The following is a 12,808-nucleotide window of genomic DNA, read 5'->3' as shown; positions in this document are numbered from 1 at the left end:
TAATAACCACATGGGGCTTTACAACCAGTCCTACAACCTCCTGTCCAACTTCCCTTCTTGAGAATAACCAGAGCTCACAAAACCTTTGCTGATTTGTTCACAGGAGGTTGGGGAAACCTCTTATTTTGATTTGCTTCACACAGGGTTCATAGCCCCTCAACATTCACTACTTATTTGCATCCATAAAATGAGGCAAAACTGTGTTTCATGAAAAAAATCATCCTGCAACTGCAGGCAGCTCTTCCCCAGTCAGACAATGCAGAAATCCTCTGCAACACCAAGTTTTCCATGCTTGAGACATGATGTATAAAATGAGCTGGAAATGAGATTAAATCTAAACACATTACTAACATTTCTTCTTTGCTGCTGTTGAAAAGATGGACACATCCCAAACATCAGCATCCCAGGTACTATGTGGTACTGCAGAAAATTCTTAGTTACTGCAGAAAATTTTAGAGTACACAGTGACAGTCACTCAGTATTTCACTGATGGGAAGGAAAGCAGGGCTGGCAGAGCTCCACCACAAACTGAAAGCTGCCACCAAACCCTGCTTTTTGAGTAGCAACAAAGGGGATAAGACTGGATGCTCCCATCCTTCCTATTCAACAAGGGGAAGTGTAGAGTTTTGCATTTGGGGAAGAACAACACGATGTCCCAGTATAGGTTGGGGGCTGAGCTGCTGGAGAGCAGTGTAGGGGAAAGAGACCTGGGGGTCCTGGTAGACAAGAAGATGCCCATGAGCCAGCAATGTGCCCTTGTGGCCAAGAAGGCCAATGGCATCCTGGGGTGCATTAGAAAGGGTGTGGTTAGTAGGTCAAGAGAGGTTCTCCTCCCCCTCTATTCTGCATTGGTGAGGCCACACCTGGAGTATTGTGTCCAGTTCTGGGCCCCTCAGTTCAAGAAGGACAGGGAAGTGCTTGAAAGAGTCCAGCACAGAGCTACTGAGATGATTAAGGGAGTGGAACATCTCCCTTATGAGGAAAGGCTGAGGGAGCTGGGTCTCTTTAGTTTGGAGAAAAGGAGACTGAGGGGTGACCTCATCAATGTTTTCAAATATGTAAGGGGTGAGTGTCAGGGAGATGGAGTTAGGCTTTTCTCAGTGGTGACCAGTGATAGGACAAGGGGTAATGGGTGTAAATTGGAGCATAGGAGGTTCAAGTTGAATATCAGAAAAAATTTTTTTACTGTAAGGGTGACAGAGCCCTGGAACAGGCTGCCCAGGGGGGTTGTGGAGTCTCCTTCACTGGAGACATTCAAAACCCACCTGGACACGTTCCTAGGGGATGTACTCTAGGGGGCCCTGCTCTGGCAGGGGGGGTTGGACTAGATGATCTTTCCAGGTCCCTTCCAACCCCTAGGATTCTATGATTCTATGATTGTACAGCTATGCCATGCTTTTTAAAGTCTTGGTTTGCTGTTTGCAAAGAAGGGATTAAGAGTTTAAATCCCTCCCAGCATTTTGAAGTTAATAATCCAGAGAATAAACAGAACATACCTCAGCAATGATGTCACCATTCTCAGCATGCACTTGAGCTGTTGCCCCAATATCCCGGATTACACTCAGGACCTCATATATCTGGAAGAGAAAAAACACACATCCCAGTATATCCAGAGTCTACACATAAGATTTTGCAGAATAGGAATGTGTTCATAAATATAAAATGCAATTTTCTGAATAGATCTGATTCATTTTCCTATCTCCCACCTGGACAGTTGGATGTCACTGATATAGCAGGGATATGGAATGATTTTAAGGAGCTCACAGAGCTGTACTTGTTTCATGCCTTCATTTCCTAGTGCCAGGCACGAAAAAAATGCCTCACATTTGATTTTCACACTACCCCCAGCCCTCTCACTGCCTGGGACAGGAGCAGTGGTGATTTCCCACCCCAGCAGCAGTTTGGGAGGACTCAGGTTGAGTCCCACACAAGTGATGCTGGCTCCATCAATGGTCATTAAAATGCTTTCAGAGTCATTAGAGATAACTGCCATACACCACTGCCTCCCACACTGCTCCAAATGACTCCCAGGCATTCCTCTCCTCCCACCACAGTCAGAAATATAAACTGTACATCTCAATAATTAAATCTATCTCCACCAGAAGAGCAGACAGGAGGGCAAATCCTTTTACAGTCCCAGGGATTCTAACACTAAAGCCAGAACCCCACTTTTGGACCAAGATCAGCTTCAGCTTCTAAACACATGGAATAGTTAAGCCAGAGATCTCACTGCCTGCCCTGAGCCCAGGAATAAAGCAGCAATTTATAAAACTGCCACTGATTCCACACCAAAGGAGCAGGACTAAAACCTTAGATCTCTCAAAATGAGGGTTTTGCCATTGCTTTCCCCAGCCAAGTCTTCCAGGGGCTGTCATTGTGGTGGGTTTTTTTTATTAAAAAGAATTATGGTCAAACCAGACCTCTGGGTACTGTTATGCACACAAAGACTGAAACCAGAAGAGAATGTCAGATCCCAGTGTGTTGGATTTAAACCCTTATACACCACTAATGCACAGAAGCATCTGAACATTCAGCCTACCTGGGAATCACTGAGCTGAAAACGATCTTTGAAAGCCATGTACACCAAGAAGGAGTTCACACCTGGTAGAAAAAGAGCAAAGAAATTACCTCTGACATCCAAACTGCAAGCACAGATAAAAGCTACAAAGCACTCTGCTGCTCCTAGAGAGAAGGAAGCTTTTCACCACCCCCCCAGCAAGCAGTAATGATGGGTAGACAAATAAATGGCTTTAATCTGCTCTGAAATGTGTACACACATGTGTGCACACACAGACACAGACTCTCCAGAGAGCCCAGCATAAAGCCAGGATCTCCTCAGCCATGTGGCATCTATTAACACAACTGATGAGAAGAGAGGAGCCTGCACTCCAGCCGTGGGGACAGCTAAACCCCTAGGCTTCCACTTAACTTTGGAGTTAGAATAATTCTGTGGATTCAGCACTGTAGGAGGCTGAGTGAAAAAAAAAAAAAAAAAAAAAAAGCAAAATGCATCACAAACAAAAGCAGAGACTGGGCCTGGATGCCTGATCCCCCCCACTCCCTCCTGTGGGAGCACTGGGAAATCTGTGTCTGGAAGCAGACCCTCTTCCATGCTGTGTTCCATCTTGACCAGGCACAGGGAGTGCTCCTAAATCAGCTTTCCTCCTCCTGCCTTCTGAACCAGTAAAAGCTCTTACCCAGCACGTGTGGGAAAGCACTGGTTAGGATGGAAAAGGTTGTTTTTTTCAAACTACAAACAGGATGGAAAATTAATCTAGCCTAAGGGTGAAACGTCAAGGAAATTAGAGGGGGAAAAACCATGAGATCATTTTGTTCAGCTCTTCTCCAGTTTTAGCAACCAGGCTTGGACCATTTCTCCTGGGCCTGATTCTTTCCTTGTTTTCAACAGTTTAATGGTCAAAGATTTCCCTTACCTGCAAGAGTAAAAATCAAAGGACCTCCACTGAGCTCCCCTGCAGCAAGAGATTCACCCTCTGCAAATCAACACTCTCAGGGACTACACCTCAGGGACTGTCTCAGCCTTCATAAGGATTGGGGTTGGTTAGGATTAGGGTTAGGGACTGTCTCAACCTTCACAAGGGTTGGGGTTAGGGTTTAGAGACTGTCTCAACCTTCACAAGAAGCCAGAATGGGCCAAGGCCCAGAACAGCTTTACTGCAATGCAAGAGTAAGAAATTTCACAAGAACCAGTCCTAAAAAAATAGGGCAGCCAGTCCCAAAAAAGGCTTCCCTGAGCTATCAATAACTGAGCTTACCATGATCTTTAACCAGAGCTTCCATCTCCTCCTGGACACCTTTATGCCACTCAGTGATATCCACGTGCAGGGAGTAGTCACAGCAGGATTTGCTGTCTGCCCATTCTCTCCACTGGTCAAATGCAGTCAGCAAACTGGTCCCTGGCTCAGGAACCACGTGATCAACTGGGAAAGACAATCAAAGCACTGGTAAACCATGGGTGCAGCAGCTTTCCTGGATGTCCAAGGTACAAAGCATGCTTTGGAGAAGCTGTAGCAAAAAAAAAAAAAAAGCCATCCTCTTCTGCTTAAAAATATCTGAGTTTCAAAGAATTAGTTTCTGCAGCTCCACATCTGAGAATGCAGCCAGGAAGCTGATTAGGAAGCAGAAGCTGAAGGAAACAGTTCAATTGCTTCAGCCTGTTTACTGCAATTGGTTGTGAATGGAGCTAATGAAATCCTGGGGCAGCAAACACAAACTGCTGCAGAGAGCTCCATCAACACCACTCCCCTGTTTGGTGACAAACAAACAATGACACAGGCAAGATCCCCTGGGAGCAGCACTCAGCAGCTCCCAGCACTCAGCACCTCATGTTCAAGCAGCCCCTTTGGCTGTGCCTCTGAAGATGCTAAAAAAGCACCCAAAGAGTGCAGGGATGTATTGCTGCAGGCATGAACCCCAGGCATGGATCAGAGGTGCCCCACGCATCCCAAATTAGAGCCTGGAAGCTGCAGAACCAAGAGCCTGTCCTGGCTGGAGACACCTCCTGCAAACAAGATGGTTCTGCTCTCCTCTGGCCTCTGCTCAGGCTGAGGATCTCCCAGTTCTAGCCTTACACAACAGGTCCAGCCACAACTGGGGTCACAGGACACCCCAGCAGTGCCAGAGGTGCAGAACAGCCTCCAAGAGTAACAAAAGGTTTTGGATCTGAAGGTTTAGTGTCCCTCCCAATAATTGGGATAGCATTCAAGTTTTTATTAGAATGCATGGGATCTCTAAGATCTGTGCTTGACACACTGAAATAAAAGAAGCAAGTCAGCATCTCAGAAACTGAACTGCTGTGAGAGTAGGAAAGGTCTGTGGGTCTTCAGGGGTCACAAACTGGGCAGGCACAGGAGGAGGAGGGAGCCCTGGCTTCATTCTACATCAAACCACACACAAAAATTAAAAGTTGCTTCAATTATCAGTGGAGAAATTCAAGCAGTTTATTTTTAACTTTACTTGTGAGTATCTGGGCTGCCATCAGCTCAGCAGCTGGCTCTAAATCACAGCTGAGATAAGAGACAAAGTCCTTGGGTCCTGCTCACTCTTGGTGAAGCTCAAAGCTTTGCTTGACCCCTCCCCAGACAGCAGCCTGGATTTACTGCTTGGGATCCAGGCAGACCTGGATTTACACAGGGAGCTCTTGACCCATGTAAAAGCCACACAGCTCTCCTGAACAACCCAAGCTCCCTTGAGCTCCTTGAGAGCCAAATCACCCATCATCCCCATCAAACCAGTTTCCACAGCAGCTCTCTGCCAGGCAAATATCAGTCTTGTATTCATCTGGAAGGAGTCAGCAAGAAGAAGGTCTGAATCAGAGGATCATGGAATCTGCTGAGTTGGAATCAGGATCATCAGGATCATCAAATCCAACTCCTGTCCCTGCACAGGGCACCCCAAGAATCACCAAGGGCCTGAGAGCATCAGATGGGCACAGTAATAAGCCTGGGATTTAACTGGTCCAGAGGGACTCTGTGAAGGAGCAGTGTGGTAGAGCACACACACAACATCCTGGAGCAGGAAGGATGCTGTGCTGAAGCAGATGAGGCAGCAGGAGCAGTGGATGCTGCATGTAAGACACGAGGAAGCTGGATGTAACTCCAGTGTAGAGATAATTCAGACACAAACACAAATGCCTCCTCAATTTTGCCATCCCTTCTTACAACAGAAGAGGCCAACTCTATGGCATGGCCATGGCTTCCAGCCCTACATGCTCAGGCTCATGAAAGGGATGGGGTTTTATGGGGTTTTGTTGTTACTGAGGTGGGGTTTTTCCAGTGAAAACATACTAGCTAGACCCCAAATAAGCAAGAATGAGCCCAGATCTTTTAAAGGAGGACAGTCAAGACTGGTTAATTTTGGTTTTTTGCCTGATGTTAAAAGAACTGAGCACTGCAACTACTCCTGCCTATTGGTATGGACAGAAAGCACCCACACACAGCTCAGTGGAAGTTCTTCCAATCCTCAGACACAGCTGAAGAGCTCAGAGTGAAACAAAAACCTTTTTCTTTAAGGTCCCTGTGCTTCAGATCAGTGCAAAGCAGCTGATGAAAGTTCCCACAGCCCTGGCTTCCCAAGATGACCCTTGGGTATGATCCCCCACAGGCCCAGGGACACAAGGGCTTCTGGAGCACACAGCAACCCCAGCCTTGGAGATCACCCTGGAGGCTTCCCAGGCAAAAAGCAGTGTGCAGCTCTGACCTCCCTGAACCACTGCTCTCTGGGGAATCCAACAGTTTACTGTCCCATCTTTCATCCCTTCATCTTGGGAAGCAGGAATGCTCAAATCCTAAAGCCACTGCAGTGGCCTCATGTCTGCAGGATGGACTCACAATAAACTGTTGCAACATAGACTGTTGTCACCCCTTTATTCTCCAGACTACAGCCTTGATCTCTTCTTGCCTCTAAGCCCAGATGTTTTCTTCCTGTTGTTGATTATTGCTGCACAAGTGATGTCAGCTGCTGAGGTCTGAAAAGGAAGTTGCCAGCTCAATTGAAGCTCAGAGCTTGCTCCAAAACAGAAACAAAAGGAAGGGGGGAAAAATGAGAAAAGGAAAAGAAGTTTTAAGTGTCACTTCATCAGTACTGAGGCCTTAAAAGGAGGAATTAAGTAGTGGCTCCCTGAATCACAGTAAATTCCAGACCTAATCCTAATCTCTCCATTTGACACCCACTCTCAAAAAGTTAAATGGCAAAGCCAAGGTTAGGATTACAGTGGTTTCTCAGCTATGAACCAAGAACATTGTGTAGATTCATCTTTAAAGCTTCTGAGATGCAGATAACAGAATGCAACAGTCTATAGCTTAGAAACAAGCAAGCTGCTTTACATCACCAAAGTAACTGCCTTTTAAAAACAAATGAAAAAAAGGGTTTAGTATTTTACAAATCATCTCATTTTCCCTTGGTAAGACACTGACAAGATTCCAAAATTACTCCATAGTCTGTTTATCTTTTTCCCAGACAAACAGAGCATTCCTCTCCCTCTGGAAGGCAGTGGGATCCAAGCACCTGTGTACCCAGCAAGCCACGACTGTTCCAGCCACAACCACTAAGACTTAATTACCCCTGGTGTGCCTGCTTTTCCTCTCCTGTCATTACAAACAGTTCCACATTGCTTACAAGGTGCATCTGCTCTTACTTCCAAGTATTTCCCATCCATCATCCCTGGCTGGTTTTCTGCTTCTCTCACTCATGACCCTTCCTTCCCTCCTCCTCAGACAGATTAATCAGCTGAAGATTAAAGGCAGACAATAAGCTGAAGTGAGACAACACCACCAACCACTGTTAGCTTATCTGTGTGGCTTTAATACACCAGAGCTGGCCTGAAGCCACACTGCAATGTTGTGTGTCCTGGGAGCTGAAATGGCTGAGTGCTGTGGGGGAAAGATAACAACCAGTGCACCAGGGACCTGCTGGGAAACAAGGGAAAGGCAAAAACTTGGGGGAACTGATTTAAAGAGAACTTCCCAAGCATGGGGCAAGATAAAGCAGTATTGTTTTAACATAAGCATGACCAAAATCTAAGTGGGGTAGGAGTGAGAGCATCAGTTTATCAAGTAGGAGCATTTACCAACCACACAACTGGGCAGTGCTGGCTTTAAGCATTGCCCTTCTTCTTCTTCATTCAGCTCCTTCTCACAGCAAAACCAGACCAACCCTCCAGCTGCACACAGCACACTTTAAACACTTTATAAAGCCCTGCATCACATCTTGGCTCCCTCTTACAAACCTGGCTGCACTGGGGCTTTCTGGTCCTTCAGAGCTTTTCTGAAGCTGGGAGATTTCTGCAGCTCTTGACTTGAACAAGTGCCCAGTTTGAGCAGGGAGGCAGCAGTTCTGCATGGGCATGAGGGATCACACACAGAGGGCTGGGGAATTTAACCAACAGCCTGCAGGATGTTTTGGGATGGAAGCCATAAAAAAAAACCATATAATCTCTCCCTGGCACTTTGAAGCACTCAAAAAAAAAAAAAAGCAGTTTAAGAGCCATGCCTTCATATTTATGACCCCTCACTAAGCTCAAGAGAAATGACAGCTCCAGTGGGGGAGGTGGATCCAGCTATTAGCCTTGCCTGGAAAACAAAACTTTACTTTTTGGATGGGAGTCCTCATGGGTGGGGATTAATGGGTTTTATAGCTTCCAGGTATTGTGGCATGTTCAATTTTTTTCTTTTTTTTGCATCCTGCCTCATTTGAGCAGGCCTTGGCTTGCTAACAGCCCCTTCCTGGAGTTTCTATTAATAGCCCTTGGTTCCAGCCTTCCCCTGTAAAGGTTTTTTTTTCAGCTGGTTTAATTACACATCATCCAAAGCATGCATGAAATTTTTCTCTCCATCTTCAGCTAATGAACTCCACTACCAGGAAAGAGAAGAACTATTTGATACAGACAATATAAACATGAGTAAGGGTCAGATGTTACAAAAACTGTGTGTGCAATAAAACCATGCATGCAGAGTCCCAGTTGCTGTTATAAACTGCAGTTTTACACATCATGTCCTGCTCCAACTACCATTAAATGTGCCTATTGCTCAAGAGGAGTTTATAAGGTGAAAATCCCTCACATTTCAGCTTGACTGCTAGCAGGGAGACTTCCCCTACCCAAAACTTGAAATAGCAGTTTGATCACTATAAACACATCTGCCTGTTTAATGCTACTTAATCTTCCCAGCAACTGCACGTGATGAAATCTGGTGAATTTATTGAGTTGTACATTCTGTCACGAGCCATTTTATTGAGAGGCTGTAATTAAATTCAGCCCTGGTAATTGCACAGTTCCCTGCTTAGAAGTCTGGGGTTGCTGCTGCAGTAGTATCCTCCTGGCACTGGTGTGAACTGGGAGTAATGCTCTAAAAGTGAGTGGAATCAAATAAATGCATGTGAACTGAAAGTCAGGCCCCCAGGAAGCTTCACAGGAGATAATCCCAGAATCACAGACCTTATTTCATCCAGAAACTCCAAACTCTCAGCTAGTAAAATACCACAACCCCTTTTACTATTAGTTATACACCATGACCCTTTTATGTGTCAAGAAACTGAGCTACCAAAAGCTGCTTTGTCCAATAACCAAGTTGTTCAATATTCCACCCTCCCAGCACCAAGACTTCTCCTTGAAGTCCTGAAGCACAACTGCCAGCTCAGCAGCTCTGCACCAATTCAGGCTAGAAAGAGACCTCAGCATTTCTTCTGAGCTCAAAAATCCCAAATCAAGTAACCTAAAAGAGCCTCACATCTCCTATGATCTGATTTCATACCCAGTTCTGCCTCTGCACCACACTCTGGGTCATGGTTTTGATCTAGGACAAGAAAGGACAGTGACAAGATTACTTTTAAGGTTACTGCCTCATGTAACTGACACACCTAAGCTGCTATGCTTGAAGGGGATGAAAAGTCAAATGAAAATTTTCCTTAAAATCCTGGATCCAGCACATTTCAGCTTTGTGTATTTCTGGGGATTTATTTCCACCCTAACTTATTGTTGTTGAGTTTCTTTCTCCTAAGAAAAGAGACTGAAATAAAGAGATTATTCTGAATAACAACCCTCTGCACAGAGCAGCAGCTGCCATGCTAATAAAGCTACACCAGGACTGTTCACTTGGCTGTATTTGCCAAACTAGCAGAAGAAAAATCAGGGTAAGTGACACAGCATGATGTTTTCTGTCAGTTTGGCTCCAGTTTATTAGACTCCATGCAGAGAATCAGAAGCTGGACCAGGCTCAGAAGAATTAGACATTTCCATGCTGCACTGATTACATTTTCAGGCTGCAATGTTCTGTTATTCCCTCACTGAGGTCATACAGATATTTCACTTGTCTTTTTAGCTGATTGGTTCCAAAATATGATTAATACTTTAATGCCAGCTGGACAGAAATGTAAGGAATAGGGATCTGTGTGTCCAGTCATTAATAACACCCCTCTTCAACAGCTGGAATGACTACATATTAAGATCAGATGAAAAAAGGCTCCATTTCTGCATGGTACAGGTTTATTGTACACCCAAGCTGTGCTTGTCTCTCAGGAGGTCACCAGGATAGAGGAGGCAGAGAGCCAAGTTCAAAAGAGCTATTTAAGTGATTCCAAGATTTATTCTTTCTTTTAGTCATACTCCATTACTTGAAACCCACAAAAAGTACACAGGACTTCAAAGACTTCCCTATAAATTGACCTGCAAACCTTGAGGGAATGGGATTGAAGAAAAAAAAAACTCAGTTTGTAGCCACGGATTTCAAGTCAAAGCAAAACACAAGTGTGACAACACATCCAAGGGGTAAAAGTTTGATCAGGACCAAGAGGACAAAAGATGAAGTGCTGTGAGCCAGTTCTGTCCCTCTCAGGTCAGTGGAGATATCCCCTGCCCCTCAGGCTTTTTCCACCAGTTGCAAACTGGGACAATTCTGGATTTGGATCACTGCTGCCAAGATCAGACCTTGGCTTCTCAGCTTCATTTTGTTGCCCATGGCTGTCTCAGGGGCATTTTGGAGCTGAAGAGGAACACAATTGCAGGACTTGAGTTTTTACAATGGAAATCTGTGATGGTTCTGAGAGGGCTTTTCTCAGAACTAGGAAGATTTTTTTTTTCCCCTAAGAAAATAAATTAAATGGGAGAAGTTGTGGCTCTACAGAATCAGTTGGGAGAGGGTTTTTTTTGTTTTTAAACAGCTTGTAAGACAAATAGGGGGGGAAAAAACCCTGATCTGCTTGGTGAACCTGTCCTTTCCTTTGTGTATTTGCTATATAAACATCTCCCCTCACTGGACAAGGATCAGAAACTTCCTCTTCTTGTGGCTGTCATGAAGTGACATCACACTGAGAAAGAGGCTTTCATCAGTCACCATCACATCACATCCAGGTCTGGTAAGACACTATGAGATCCCATTCTGTTCCCAGTTAAACCACTGACTTTGAGGACTGTCAAAACAACAGACAGGGAAATGAGGACTCAGTCAGACCCAGATGTTTATTTGTGCACAGAGAAAACTGGTGAGATCTGATGTGGAGGTGCAGCAGAACCTGTTTTCTCAGAATCCTCTTGCAGGACACAGCCCAAGCAGCACATGCACACTGCATACATCAATTTTGTGACTGGTTTTTAGCAACTTTGTAAGGCTAATACTGCCTGCAAAAATAACTATTTTGATTATTACAATAATAACCTGGGGGAAGCCCTGACTACAGCATCCTTAGTTTAAATAGGAATTCTGTGACACAGTCCCCAGCTGATGAATTTTCTTCCTCCAGGTCTGAAACAGCCCTACCCAGTCTCTGAAGCAGTCAGCAGTCTCTGGTATCTTCCCAGAGCCATGAAGAGCCCCAAGTGCCCCTGTCTAAGGTAGAGCACCATGTTTAAGGTGGAAAAATGGATGGATAAAGAATTCCTGCACATCAGCCTGAAAAGTCCTTGGTACCCCATCAGTACCTGAGCTGGATGCTGACAGAAATGTTGAGAAATCTTCTCTGAAATAAAGAAAAATCTGTTGGGATCCATCATGAACTGACATCTATTTCTGGAATGGGATTTCTGAAGCAATAATGGGTCACACTCCCTCTTGCTGCTCTGTGCTTGGGCAACCTTGCCCCTTCCTTGCAGAAAAGCATCCCTGTGGAACACTGGGACAGTTCTCCAGGAACTGCTTCACCAGCTCACTTTGCCTGGAGGCTGTGCCAGCAGATTTCATTCAAATGTAAAACACCAGAGTCCCCCAGATTCCAAAAATATGCACTCTGCACGTGTGCAACTGCTTTCAGGAACAAAGCAAGCTGGTGAAAATATTCAGTCAAGAAGGGGAACTTCCAAAGGCACAGCCCTTTTAGATGGGCTTTGAAAATTCACTGAGAGATTTTCCAGTTACCATTCAGTTCCTCCTATCACTTAAAACAGGCTTTCAGCTTCCAGAAAGCCAACTTTGTGCACCCAGAGCTCACCTCACCTCTCTTTTACACAGGGTTTTTGCTTTTACTGATAGCCTGACAATAAGCAGAGCTGAGCATCATGAGCCTGGTGTCTGCATCCACAGGGATCCCAGCTGGGAAGGACAGGGACTATCTCCCTGCTAGCTGGCATCCAGCATCACACATGTCTGGCTCTCAGACACATAAAAATAATTTCTACATAAAAATAATCACTTTACATTTATAATATGAAGATCTAGATGAAAGTAACTAATTTGAATTAAAGCTTACAACCTCTCAGCAACAAAGCCACCTCCCATTATGGAATCTAGCAACTAGGACAAAGAAATTAAATGACACAGCTGTTGTCACAGAGGTAATGTATCAAGGGGGGGGGAAAAAAAAGAGTTTTCCCAGAAGCCATAAGTCTTACAGCCCATCACTGCATTCCTTTCAAATGCACATGGCCTCCATGGGAGTCAGGGATGTGCAAAGATGCAGGCACAGCCCCAAGTTGGTAACAACAGGCAATTTATAAGCATGATTAAAGTATGCTAGACAGGAGGAGCTAATTTGTATTCCTTAAGCATATCTTCCTCTCAACAGAAAGATTAAGAAAAAGCCCAACTAGTTTCAAAGGAACAGATGGGATCTATGAGCTGAAGGAAAGATGGAAAAAATACTTTGCTGACCCAAGATGTCAAAATCCACTCTGCAGACAGCACTCACCCAAATCCACCCAAGGTGATAAATGCTGCATTGAATTTTAGCCAGCACATCTTTCAGGCATCACTTGCTTCCTTCCCCTGCCACACAGAGCTAATTCCCAAAACAGAAAGTTAAAAAGTTTCTGTCTGACACGGATGGTTTCTGCTGAGTCAAGCTCACTGGAAGGTAAAGAGCA

General features: G+C 44.9%; 1 protein-coding gene across 2 annotated transcripts in view; it reads right to left on the bottom strand.

The window, feature by feature from the left end:
* The window catches only part of LOC139788936 (dihydropyrimidinase-related protein 2), a 48,609-nt gene that overhangs the window by 15,772 nt on the left and 20,029 nt on the right, over positions 1–12,808 (bottom strand). For both annotated transcript variants that reach the window (XM_071729327.1, XM_071729326.1), the window contains exons 4-6: positions 3,777–3,941; positions 2,540–2,601; positions 1,497–1,577 (exon numbers count right to left, since the gene is read on the bottom strand). In XM_071729327.1, coding sequence (XP_071585428.1) covers positions 1,497–1,577; positions 2,540–2,601; positions 3,777–3,941 — 308 coding nt within the window. The remainder of the gene's footprint in view (positions 1–1,496; positions 1,578–2,539; positions 2,602–3,776; positions 3,942–12,808) is intronic.

The sequence above is a fragment of the Heliangelus exortis genome, chromosome 30 (assembly GCF_036169615.1).
Source record: "Heliangelus exortis chromosome 30, bHelExo1.hap1, whole genome shotgun sequence".
NCBI classification, from domain to species: domain Eukaryota; kingdom Metazoa; phylum Chordata; class Aves; order Apodiformes; family Trochilidae; genus Heliangelus; species Heliangelus exortis.
Note: the sequence above shows the minus strand (reverse complement) of the source record. Positions and strands in the feature narration are given on the sequence as shown.